Genomic DNA, 13,890 nt, shown 5'->3' with positions numbered 1-13,890 from the left:
AAGAGGGTTATTCGACCAGATACAAAGAACAAAACAAATCAAAACTACAAGTAAAAGCTCCAACGAGGTCATAATAAAACAAGGATAATCTGTAACAATAACATAAAAGGGGACAGGATAAAGAACTACAGTAGCAAATGTGGATGGAGTACAGAGTACTCATAAGACAAAGGACTCTTGTACATATGAACACTTTTCTTTTAACCTAATGGTAACCACCCATAAAAAAAGCCACTACTGAAACACACAACTTAAAAAAAGGATGAACAGGGAAAAGAAGAATGGAATACCACCAAAAAAAAATTACAGAAACACAAAATAGAAGAACCAAACAAGACACAGAGCTACCAGAAAACAAAATAAAATGGCTATAGGAAATCCTCAAATGTCAATAATTACCCTAAATATAAATTGACTGAACTCACCAATAAAGAAGCACAGAATAGCAGATTGGATCAAAAAGCAAAACCCAACCATATGCTGTCTTCAAGAGACATATCTAAGCTGCAAGGACAAAAGTAGAATCAAAGTGAAATGTTGGAAAACAATGCTCTAAGTAAATAATATCCAAATAAAAGCTGGTGTAGCCATTCTCATATCTGACAATGTTGACCTCAAGGCAACAAATGTAACCAAAGACAAAGATGGATATTTAATAATGATAAAAGACACTGTATCTAGAAGACATAACACTTCTTAATATATATGCACCAAACCAGGGAGCACCAAAATATATAAGACATAAATAAAAGCAAACAAAAACACACTTATACTTGGAGATTTCAACACACCATTGACGGCTTTACATAAATTATCCAAACAGAAAATCAATAAACAAATATCAGCCTTAAGAACACTATGGACCAAATGAACATAACAGACATTTACAAGACACTTCATCCCAAAACATCAGAATATACATTCTTCTCCAGTGTGCATGGAACATTCTCAAGGAGAGACCACATGGTGGGCCACAACACTAACATCAACAAACTCAGGAAATCTGAAATTATACCATTATATTTTCTGACCATAAAGCTTTGAAATTTGAATTCAACTGCAAAAAGGAAGTAAGGAAACCCACAAAAATTGATAAACAACATACTTCTAAAAAATGAATGGGTCAAAGAAGTGATAAAAGCAGAGATCAAAAGATACATACAGACAAATGAAATGACAACACAACATATCAAAATTTTGGGGATGCATCAAAAGCAGTAATAAAAGGCAAATTTATACTATTACAGGTTTATATCAAGAAACAAGAGAGATCCTAAGTAAACAACCTAACATCATATCTTAAGGAACTAGAAAAAGAAGAATGAAAGCAACCCAAAGTCAGCAAAAAAAAAAAAAAAAAAGAAATAGTAAAAATCAGAGCAGAACTAAATGAAAAACAAAATAACTATGGAAAAAATTAATACAATAAAGAGTTGGTTCTTTGAAAAAATCAAAAACATTGACAAACCACTGGCTAGACTCACTAAGAAAAAAAGAGGAAGGTCTCATATAAATAAAATCCAAAAGTAGAGAAAAAATTATCACAGACATCATAGATATACAAAGGATTATAGTAGAATATTATGAAAGATTATATGCCACCACATTCAACAACCTGGAGGAAATGTATAAATTCTTAGAACTATGCAATCTTCCTAGACTGAGTCACAAAGAAGTGCAAAACTAGACCAATAAGCATGAAGGCAATAGAAACAACTATCAAAAAGCTCCTCAAAAACAGACATTTAGGACCAGATGGCTACAGTAGTGAATCTACCAAACATTCAAAGATTTGGTATCTATCCTTCTCGAAGTCTTCCAAAAAATAGAAGCAGTAGCAATACTCCCTAACACATTTTATGAGGCCAACATAACCCTGGTATCAAAACCTGGCAAGGACAACACACAAAAAGAAAACTACAGACCAATATCTCTAATAAATACAGATGCAAAAATCCTCAACAAAATACTAACAAGTCAAATACCATAACACATTAAAAAAATAGTACATCACGATCAAGTGGGATTCATTCCAGGAGCACAAGGATGGTTCAAAATACAGAAATCAGTCAAGGTAATACACCACATCAGCAAAACAAAAAATGTAAATTATATGATCCTATCAATAGATGCAGAAAAGGCAACTGATAAGATATAACATCACTTTATGTATAAAACTCTCAATAAAATTGGATAAAAGGAAAATACTTCAACATAATAAAGGTCGTATATGACAAACCATCAGCTAATACCATACTAAATGCTAAAAAAAATAAAAGCTTTTCCTCTAGTCAGGAACAAGACAAGGCTGACCACTTTTTCCACTCTTATTCAACATAGTTCTAGAAATTTTAGCCAGAGCAATCAGGCAAGAGAAATAAATAAAAGGCATCCATATTGGGAAAGAAGAAATGAAGTATCACTTTTTGCAGAAGACATGATCCTATATATAGGGAAACCCAAAGACTGCACCAAAAAAACTATTAGAAATAATAAACTGATACAATAAAGTCACAGGATACAAAATCAATATAGAAAAGTTGATTGCTTTCCTATATGCCAAGGATGAAACTTCGGAAAGTGAACTAAAAAAAAAAAAAAAAAAAAATTCCTTTTACAGTTGCAACAACAAGAAAATAAAATACCTAGGAATAAATTTTACAAAGGATGTGGAGGACCTATATACTGAAAACTACAAAACATTATTGAAAGAAATCGAAAAAGACACAATGAAATGAAAAAATATTCCATGTTCATGGATTGGAAGCATTTGTATATTACCCAAAGGAATATACAAATTTAATGCAATCCTCATTAAAATTCCAATGTCATTTTTTAAATAAATAGAACAAAAAATCACCAGGTTTGTATGGGACTATAAAAATCCCCATATAGCCAAGACAATCCTGAGTGAAAATGAAGCCAGAAGTATCATACTTCCTGAATTCAAATTATACTACAGAACCATGATAATCAAAATGCATGGTATTGGCAGAAAAACAGACACACAGACCAATGGAATAGAATTGAGAGCCCAGAAATAAAACCACATACTGTATATATAGACAAATACTTTTTGACAAAGGAGCCAAAAACACACAGTGGAGAAAAGAAAGCCACTTCAATAAATGGTGCTGGGAAAATGGAAAGCTAGGTGCAAAAGAATGACTACACCTGTCCCCTTGCACAAAAATTAATTCAAAAAGGATCAAAAAAATCTAAATATAAGATCTGAAACAATAAATTACATAGAAGAAAACATAGGTATTAAACTTATGGACCATGGCCATAGAGAACAAGTTATATATTTGACCCCAAAGGCAAAAATAAATGAATGGGATTGTATCAAACTAAAAGGTTTCTGCACAGCCAAAAATGAATGGGATTGTATCAAACGAAAAGGTTTCTGCACAGCCAAAGAAACTGACAACAAAATAAATAGGCAGCCAACTAAATGGGAGATTTATATTTGCAAAGAACTTCAAAATAAGGGGTTAATATCCAAAATATATAAAGAACTCACAAAGCTCAGCAACAAACCAGCAAGCAATCCAATAGAAAAATGGGAAGAGGACATGAACAGACACTTCTCCCAAGAGGACATACAAATGGCCAACAGATATATAAAAAAAGGCTGATCTTCACTAGCTATTTGAGAAATGCAAATCAAAGGTACAATGAAATACCATCTCATACTTGTTAGACTGGCTATTAACAAGACAGGTCATAACAAGTGTTGAAGAGGCTGTGGAGAAAAAGGAACCCTCCTCCACTGTTGGCGGGAATGCAAGTCGGAAAAAAGTAGGGTAGTTCCTCAAAAAAGTAAGACTAGAACTTCCATATGACCCAGCAATCTCTCTACAAGGTATCTACCCCCAAAATTAAAAAACACTGGTATGTAATGACACCTGCACCCCCATGTTCATCGCAGCATTCTTCACAGTAGCCAAGACATGGAAACAACCAAAGTGTCCTTCAATACAGGATTAGATAAAGAAGATGTGGTACATATATACAATGGAATACCACTCAGCCATAAAAAATGATGATGTGGTGCCATTTACAACATAGATGGACCTTGAGAACATTATACTGAGTGAAATAAGTAAGTCAGAAAAAGCTAAGAACTGTATGGTTTCACACATAGGTGGGACATAAAACTGAGACTCATGGACAGATAAAAGTGAAGCAGTTACCAGGGGAAGGGTGTATAGGGGAGGGGGATGTGAGGGAGGAGTTGGGAAAGGGTGTAAAGAGGGACAAATCATAGATGACAGAAAATGACTGGACTTCGGGTGATGAGGATATAACATAATCAACAGTTCAAATGATATAAAAATGTTTACCTGAAACCTATATATTCTTACTGTTCAATGTCACCCTGTTAAATTTAATTTTCTAAATTAAAAAAATCTCATTAAAATAGTCATGGTTTTCTATGAAACCAACTATTTCTATAATATTGAATACAGCATAGAGGCCATGTTTACTGTGCCATTCATTTATTTAACCTAGAAAAGACTGGATTTCCTACACTGTCCATAGTAAGTCAAAAGCAAACTTGAAAGCTGTCCAAAAATAGGCAAAATCCCTACTAAGTACTAGTTATCCATTCCCTCATCAAGACCTCAAAGTGGTATCTGAGTTCGAAAGATGTTAGAGAGGAGGTACTGACTTCATAAAAAGTGCTCTGGAAATAAAGATTACTCAGAATCACATTAAAAGTTGACCCATAACAAAGATGTTAATTTTAGAATTTAAAACAGTCTGGTAGAAATCTTAAATCTTCTGCTAATCAGCTAAAATTCCTTTTATGGACTTTCTTTTTTTTTAAATCTGATAAATTTTAAAATATCACTAATTTTTAAATTTAAGGACATATAATTTCAAATACTCTCCTAATGCTCTGCCAAGACCTTGAGTCTGACCTAATGTTAGTCCACTGATAACAGTTTTTCAGTCTTCAACAAAATATGTAAACTCTACTTTCCAAAATGTAAACAAATTGTGGAGGGTTCTTAAATAATAAGTAGCACTGTGATATCACGTTCAATATAATTATAGCTTGCTCAGGCAAACTTACTCGATCTCCTGGAGGTCCCATGGGTCCTGGTGGGCCAGGTAGTCCTGGGCTTCCCTACATGAACAGAAACAAACACGTGGAACACTGTAATGTACTTCCTGTGTGGGAAAAGATACTTGTTATTCCCTAAAATATTTTTTAAAATAAAAGAAAGTTCAGGGACTCTGTAAAGAAACAGAAAACTAGAACCAAGCACAGTGTCAGCCATATTGTAGATACTTAGTCACCAAGCAGATCCATAAACTGACAAGCGCAAGCTTGAGGATTAAGATAAGAGTATAAAATGGAAATAATGTGAAGGACATAGCCAGGCTTCTGCTTAACCTTGGTTCACCTTTTGAGGCACTGCAAAGGCAGCTTTTCAAATAACATTTGACCAGTGAAAGAAAGGCAACTTTTAAAGAAAAACTCACTGTTCGGCCCGGAAGTCCTGGCTCTCCAGCATCACCCTTCATCCCCTGGCGACCCTAGAGAAAGCAGTGGGAAAACAATTCCCAGGCGTTTTACAGAGATTAAGTGAAAAGGGAAGACATGAGTCATCTCTGAGATCTTCATTACTTCATAAATTCAATCTAAGAATGGTTTTGAAGGGAGATGAATAAATCATTTCTTGGTATTGATGCTTACTTAATCTTTAAAGTACAAACACCATATTATAACTTCCACTTATAATGTTATGCAATAATTTTATATAGTTATGGAATAATATACCTACCTACTTTAAAATAATATTTAACATAAAGGATTTTCATAGAAATACAATTTGAAGGGAAAAACTATTTTGTACTTAATACATTTAATTTGGTGCTAATTTTAATAGGTATTTGATAAAATATTCTAAAAATATAACAATTCGGTATTTATAACTACATGTTTGAAGACACTTGTTACAAAGGTAAAGTTGAATTAATTAAAACTGATAAACTTAGCTTAATAGTAGTATTAAAAAGGTAGGTAAAAGCTCTTAAAACTTTCTTTTGGACATAAGCTAATAGTAGACATATTAAACCCTCTTGAGCTAGAAATACCTGTTCCTTCACATGTCTCATTTCTAGTTATATCTGATATAGATTTTTTCTTTAAATACCAAAAAAATTTTATCTGTCTTCTTAAAAGGGAGGTTAGACTTAAATATAAGAAATATACAGCTATTGATTTTTATTCATATACTGTATTTGTTTTACCTTAAGATATAGAAAAAAGTTAGTTAAATAAAATATGAGCCTTAAAAGGTAAAAAATCTTTTATAACTTCAGATTAGCATTTGTAATAAAAGGTAAACATTTTATTCAAAAAAAAATTTAAAGCAATGACCTAGATAAATAACACAAGTTTGCCTTGCAGTTGTAAGTACATATTAGAAAAGGATTTCAAGATGTTCATCTTCTTTAGCTATTAGAGAAATGCAAATCAAAACGGCAATGAGATACCACCTCACACCTGTTCGATTAGCTGTTATTAGCAAGTCAGGTAACAGCAAATGTTGGAGAGGCTGTGGAGAAAAAGGAACCCTCATACACTGTTGGTGGGAATGTAAAGTAGTACAACCATTATGGAAGAAAGTATGGTGGTTCCTCAAAAAACTGAAAATAGAACTACCTTATGACCCAGCAATCCCTCTACTGGGTATATATCCCAAAAACTCAGAAACATTGATACATAAAGACACATGCAGCCCCATGTTTATTGCAGCATTGTTCACAGTGGCCAGGACATGGAAACAACCAAAACCCATCAATAGACGACTGGATAAAGAAGATGTGGCACATATACACTATGGAATACCACTCAGCCATAAGAAATGATGACATCGGAACATTTACAGCAAAATGGTGGGATCTTGATAACATGATACGAAGCGAAATAAGTAAATCAGAAAAAAACAGGAACTGTATTATTCCATACGTAGGTGGGACATAATAGTGAAACTAAGAGACATTTATAAGAGTGTGGTGGTTACGGGGGGGGAGGGGGAAATGGGAGAGGGATAGGGGGTGGGGAGGGGCACAAAGAAAACAAGATAGAAGGTGACAGAGGACAATCTGGCTTTGGGTGGTGGGTATGCAACATAATTGAACGACAAGATAACCTGGACTTGTTATCTTTGAATATATGTATCCTGATTTATTGATGTCACCCCATTAAAAAAATAAAATTATATAATAAAAAATAAAAAAAATAAAAAAAAAGGATTTCAGAGCTGCCACAGATTAAAGCAATTTCAATGCTTTCAGTATCTTGAAGGATATATATATATATATTACTTATAAGGAAGTTTTTATAGGTCAAATAAACTATTTCTATACAGTTATATATTATTACATATACTATTTACATATCTGAAATAATAGTCATTGCAGGAAGTCATCTCAATGACTAACTTTGTTGAGTTCTCTGAGAAAACATTAACATTTGGCAAAACATGGAAAAAGAATGTTCCAGTTAAGCTCAGTATTAATCTATCACCCTTATTTAATACAGAAAAACTTTGTGCTTACTTGTTCTCCCGGAATAGAGAGTCCATTGGGGCCCTGGGGGCCTGGAGGACCCTGGGGGCCTGGAGGACCTGAATCCCCACGAGGTCCAGGGGGCCCCTAAAATACACAAGAGAGAAACAACCACATAGTCATGTCATGCTCATCCAGTGCTAATATCAGGTCAAACACCTGCTTTAATAGAATTCTTCATATGAAAACAATTGGAAAATGAAATAAATTCACAAGAACACTTAAATTTCCAGAAAGTCCTATTAGAAGTAGATTTTTCAAAGAAATAAAATATATTGAATATAATATTGATATATTCAGATATTTATATTCATGTATTCATGAGATAAAAGTTCAAATGTTATTGAATTTTATTTATTTTAAGCCAGTCCTGATTTCTCTTAGACTTGGGTTTATTTCTGGAATTAAAATACATATGAATTAGGCCCTGGCCGGTTGGCTCAGCGGTAGAGCGTCGGCCTAGCGAGCGGAGGACCCTGGTTCGATTCCGGCCAGGGCACACCGGAGAAGCGCCCATTTGCTTCTCCACCCCTCCGCCGCGCTTTCCTCTCTGTCTCTCTCTTCCCCTCCCGCAGCCAAGGCTCCATTGGAGCAAAGATGGCCCGGGCGCTGGGGATGGCTCCGTGGCCTCTGCCTCAGGCACTGGAGTGGCTCTGGTCGCAACATGGCGATGCCCAGGATGGGCAGAGCATCGCCCCCTGGTGGGCAGAGCGTCGCCCCTGGTGGGCGTGCCGGGTGGGTCCCGGTCGGGCGCATGCGGGAGTCTGTCTGACTGTCTCTCCCTGTTTCCAGCTTCAGAAAAATGAAAAAGAAAAAAACAAAACAAAAACATATGAATTAAGCGAGGAAAGAACAGACATCCAGAGCAGATACTCCGTGTTGGAGCTTCTCTGCAATGTGAAAAAGGCACAAACGGAGTCAGACAGACCAGGGTTAGCATCCCAGCCTCACCCATTCCTAACTGGGTTAGCTTATCATTGGTGATATTATGGCAAAAAGCTACACATTATCTTCATCATATAGTCCCTTTAAAAAGCTTAAGTTGTTTCATGGAAAACTGTCTGAAACTGACAAATGGGGCCGGTGACCCCTGTGAAGGTGTGTATGGCTGCTCAGCTCCTCCTGAGACAGGTGAAAAGCAGAGCAGCTGAACTGTGCTCGGCCCTCTCCAGTTCTCTAGCGAGACTTTGCTCCTGTGGGGTCTTCTGTTTGATGGCCGGGTCACCCCTCTATTCCCTCTGTTCCAATAGAGCCCATAGGTTCTTCTGTAGATTCCCATGTGCACCTCCTATAGCAGTGAGATGTCCTGTACATTTCTTTCTCTAATCCATTATTTTGATATCCAGAGACAAGATAGAGGTAATTATATTGCCTAAGGCACACTAAACCTGAACTAACTTGCTCAAGGTCATATACCTCCTTAGCGGAAACTTGAACAGACTGCAACTTATAGATGAAAATTAAAATACACTCTAAAATATACTTACAATAGCCCCATTGATACCTCTTTCACCTCTGGGACCTTTAGCACCAGGTCCTCCCTAAAATACATAGTAAGAGCACATTTTAAGGTAAATGTAAAGAAAGTAGGAAGTTAATATATAAAAATTGTTTTAAGAAAACAATGCATTCTCCAAATAATCAATACTTTTGCAGCCACTTACAAGATACTAAATGCTATATATCATACAAATATGTGGGGGAAGAGAATTTCAAAACTCTGTGCATCCTAAGTTTTATTTTTACATTCTGAGTGAGCTCTTCTTAATTGTTAGAAAATCTTCAAGTTTATTTAAAAATTCGAAGTCTGCTAGAAAAAGGATGCATTATTTAATAATAAAGAGAAAAATGAGCTTTGGAATTATATGAATGCATTCTTCAGGGAACGCAAAAAGAAGAGTATTTTGAATCTCTCAGAATCTCAAAATATATAGTTTAGTAACAGGAATTCAGAGACTACTGAATAAAGAAGAAATAAATATGATAGTGATAGCCAATAATGTTATCTTACAATTAGAGGGAAAAAATCTCTACTTCTCTAAAACATCTCAGTCACACTGAGATATAATTTTTATGATTACAAATATAAATCAATAGAAATTATGGTGACTCCAGTGACATTTTAATTCTGCACATGAGAAGCTGGTTTGTAATTAACCTAAAATCAATTTACATTATTTGCTATAGCAAAATTAGGTGTTCTAAAAATCTCTGAGTTGTTCCTATGTAAATTAATCATTTTCTTCAAATAGGCCAACAGGGACTGGAAGTATCACTACCATTTTATAAAACCAGCCTAAATCAGATGTTAGATTGCCTGGATCAAAGGGTTCCACATTGATTAATGAGATGTATCACTAAAATCTTCAATGTTCTGTTTTGCAATTTCTTGGTCTCCCCTTCCTCAATGAGTATACCTATTCATAATCCTCTCATTCAAGTTATTCCAAATCCCAATACTTTAAACCAGAGTTTATGATGTCATCACACATGCACCATCTTCATATATTATTCTCATGAGATGTCCACTACATAAGGCACACACATCCTTATTTTAAACAAGTTGTTCTTGGGTCAGCCACTCAACTGTAGCTCCATGAAATACACACAAGAAGCTTTCAGGAAGTACAAGGAATTTACACAATCATGTGATTACAGATGGAAAGCTAGATTCACATCTTTAAAAGAAAAGCTCTTGAACATTAAGCTGATATTATTCATTCCTACATGAATGAAGAAGTGTGTTTAAATTTTCTTCTTGATTTACTCCATCAACATCTACCACAAAAGTTGTCTGCAATATGACTTGCCCTGCCCCAGAAAACACAGAGAGCTAAAAGCATTTTATGCAAAAGAATGATTGCTCCGGAAGTTTCACAAGCAAAAGCAGGACTATTCCAGTTTCCTTACGGCGGGGCCTGGTGGTCCTGGGGGTCCAACGCTGTCCTGTGTACATGTGCAAGCATTCGGGAGAGCAGGGCATTTTGCTTCGTCTCTCTGAAATTTTGAAAAGCATATTTACGTATGACTTGAGGGGGGAAATCCCATCCCCCACCTCCTATTTGCACAAGGAATTCTGTTCCCCAACGCGCAGAAATACTTTTTAGTTATCATCATGGTCTTTGCTTCTTTAAGTATTTATTTTACATTTTACCTCTTACTTTCAGAAACCTCACATAACAAAGAAATGTTTACAAAATCACTACTGGGACCACGGGCAATTTAATCTAATTTTCTCTAATTTGGAGAAATGCTGACTATCTCAGAAATCAATGCCCATTTTCATTTGGTTTAAATTTAAAATCCTTTCCATGGCCTATAAGGTCTTGCATGCTCTGCAAACCAGCACCCTCCCCCCAGGCCATTTCACTGCCTCCCACTTTCCCTGTCCCATTCACTCTGCTCCAGCCCCTGCCCCAGCCCACCAGTCTATTTAATATTTCTCAGATACATATGGTACCTTCTGGCCTTAGGACCTTTGCATTTATCGTTCTCTCTGACTCCATAATCCACATTGTCTGTTCCCACACTCCATTCAGGTTGCTGGTTAAATCTCACCTCATCACTGAGGGCTGACGGTACTCACCTGGCTATCAATCCCTTTACCCTGATTTGTTCTTCATCTTAGGACTTTTCGCTCTATAGTGTAGTCTATATCTATTTGTTAATTCTTTCTCTCCCCGTGCCTTTCACTAGAATATTCACCTTTCACTAACCCTAGCACACAGAATAGTGCCTGTCTTATAATAGGTGCTCAATATTTGTTGAGTAAATAAATGCACACTCATCCTGTGGATGTATGCAGTTCATTGCTTGCCAAACACTTCAAGTCCATCATCAGTATTCAACTTCTTAGCTATTACCACCACACACATACTATGGGGATGAGCCATCTCATCAATAAATATGGTTAGTCATAAACTATAAATGTCCAGAAAGGTGATGGCTTATTCTATAAAATGCTGAGATTTTACAAACAATAGAAAGGATTTGCAATCAGTGGGTATGTCAAACATGCTGACTCAGCAGGACTTTTCTAACTATGTGTGACCACCTTGGGAGAATTTCCAGATGTGTCTTATGCATTCTTGGCTTCCAAGATTGGGGTCACTGGCCTGAACTCTGGCAGCTGATTAGTGTGCACACAATGCCTGCATCCTGGAGACAAAGTTACTGAGTGCTATTTCCTCTTCCAGACCATCCGAATCTGCATCCCTTACTCCAGGGGGACTATTAAAACTGCCACAGGATTTCATTCCATTTTACTTACCCTAGAGGGAATATCACAGCATCTGTCTCTACTGGTCCACACTGGACTGCAGACAATATCAAAATTCTGGATTTGGAACTGCAAACAACCAATAACAATATCAGCTAAAGATGCATGAGAAACATTGTATATTAACGTTTCTGCATTTTAACCTTTGCCAACTTCTTACATAGACTGTCTCAAGAGTGCAAGCCCTTGAGCGTAATGAGATCCTTACTGCATAAGAAAAGAACATAAAAACTTATGCCTAAGAGAAGGAGAGAGTAAAGCAAATGCTTATGTGAAATCCCACTTCGGCTTCACTTCCTTATCTAAAATAAAATGTTTGATTCAGTTTTATTTTTTATGAGAATATTAATTTTTTTATTTAAATGAGAATTTATTTCATGAAGAATTTTAAAACAACAAATATTTTAATCAACTTTTAAGGTCTATCCTTGACCCTGACCAGTTAGCTCAGCAGTGGAGCTTTCTGGCATATTGACATCCCAGGTTTGATCCCTGGTCAGGGCACACATGAGAAGTGATCATCTGCTTCTCTTCTCCTCCCTTACCCACCCACCCCCCATCTCTCTCTCTTCCCCTCTCAAAGTCAGTGGCTCAACTGGTTTGGTCTTAGGCACTTAAGATAGCTCAGTTGATTCGAGCCTCGGCCCCAGACAGGGGTTGCCGGATGGATCCTGGTTGGTGCACATGCAGGAGTCTATCTCTCTAGTTCCCTTCCTCTCACTTAAAAAAAAAAAGAGTCTATCCTTGTAAAAATATTAAAATAAAGTTTCAAAAGTCATTCTGCATTTATTCTAAAATTGATACTCTTTATAATTTTTTACCTAGGAACTGACTTATATTTTTAATGATTACCTTCAGCCTAATTATTTCAACTGGTATTCACAGAGGGATTGGTTCCAGTGTCCGCCGTGAATACCAAAATCCAAAAATGCTCAAGTCATTTATATAAATGACCTCGTATTTGCATATAACCTGTGCACATCCTCCAGTATACTTTAAATCATCTTTTGGTTTCTTGCAATATTTAATATAATGTATATTCTGTGTAAATAGTTGTTATACTGAATTGCTTAGGGATAAACTTTTTGGAATTTATTTAATTATTTTCCATCAGTTGGTTGAATCCATGGATACATAATCGGCAAATACAGGGGGCTAACTATATATACTATTTTTCTACATTTTAAAAATAAAGTTCTTCTAATAAAAAAGAAAAAGGTCATCTTAAAAAAAAAACCCTGATATAGTTATTCTATTTAAATACCAAATGAAATAGCCTGACCAGGCGGTGGCGCAATGGATAGAGCATCGGACTGGGATGCGGAAGACCCAGGTTCGAGACCCGGAGGTCGCCAGCTTGAGTGTGGGCTCATCTGGTTTGAGCAAAAATTCACCAGCTTGGACCCAAGGTTGCTGGCTCAAGAAAGGGGTTACTCGATCTGCTGAAGTTCCGCGGTCAAGGCACGTATGAGAAAGCAATCAATGAACAACTAAGGTGTCACAATGCGCAACGAAAAACTAATGATTGATGCTTCTCATCTCTCCGTTCCTGTCTGTCTGTCCCTGTCTATCCCTCACTCTGACTCTCTCTCTGTCTCTGTAAAAACCCTGGCATGTGCTAAGAATACAGAAATAAACTTTAAATATATATATATATATCAAATGAAATATTCAATAAAAAGTCTGAATTTTAATCACACTTGTATTAAACTTCCACTTACTATTTTTACATTGTGGAATAAAAATTTCACTTTTTAATCTAAAAGAAGAAAATTCTGTCTAGGGAAGAAAGCTAAATTGAATAAATGTAATTAGAAAAATAATAGAAGCCAAAGATAGAAGACTTGTTTTTAGAATGCTGTTATTATTGATTGACATGTAATATGAACTTAATTAGCTTGGTACAGTGTAAACCTTCAATTTAAAATTTTATGACTAGATAGAATTGTAAATAGGGTTGGCATACTCCTGCCTCAAACATGAGCCAGGGAAACTTGTGAGTAATGCGGTCAGCTGGCTGC

General features: G+C 35.9%; 1 protein-coding gene across 3 annotated transcripts in view; it reads right to left on the bottom strand.

The window, feature by feature from the left end:
- Nucleotides 1-13,890, bottom strand: part of COL12A1 (collagen type XII alpha 1 chain) — a 128,589-nt gene that overhangs the window by 19,805 nt on the left and 94,894 nt on the right. For all 3 annotated transcript variants that reach the window (XM_066359013.1, XM_066359016.1, XM_066359014.1), the window contains 6 exons: nt 11,861-11,938; nt 10,501-10,587; nt 9,078-9,131; nt 7,582-7,677; nt 5,497-5,550; nt 5,084-5,137 (listed from right to left, as the gene is read on the bottom strand). In XM_066359013.1, the coding sequence (XP_066215110.1) occupies nt 5,084-5,137; nt 5,497-5,550; nt 7,582-7,677; nt 9,078-9,131; nt 10,501-10,587; nt 11,861-11,938 (423 nt within the window). The remainder of the gene's footprint in view (nt 1-5,083; nt 5,138-5,496; nt 5,551-7,581; nt 7,678-9,077; nt 9,132-10,500; nt 10,588-11,860; nt 11,939-13,890) is intronic.

This window comes from Saccopteryx leptura, chromosome 1 (assembly GCF_036850995.1).
Source record: "Saccopteryx leptura isolate mSacLep1 chromosome 1, mSacLep1_pri_phased_curated, whole genome shotgun sequence".
NCBI lineage: Eukaryota > Metazoa > Chordata > Mammalia > Chiroptera > Emballonuridae > Saccopteryx > Saccopteryx leptura.
The sequence above is the reverse complement of the archived record's forward strand: the minus strand, read 5'-3'. Positions and strand labels throughout refer to the sequence as shown.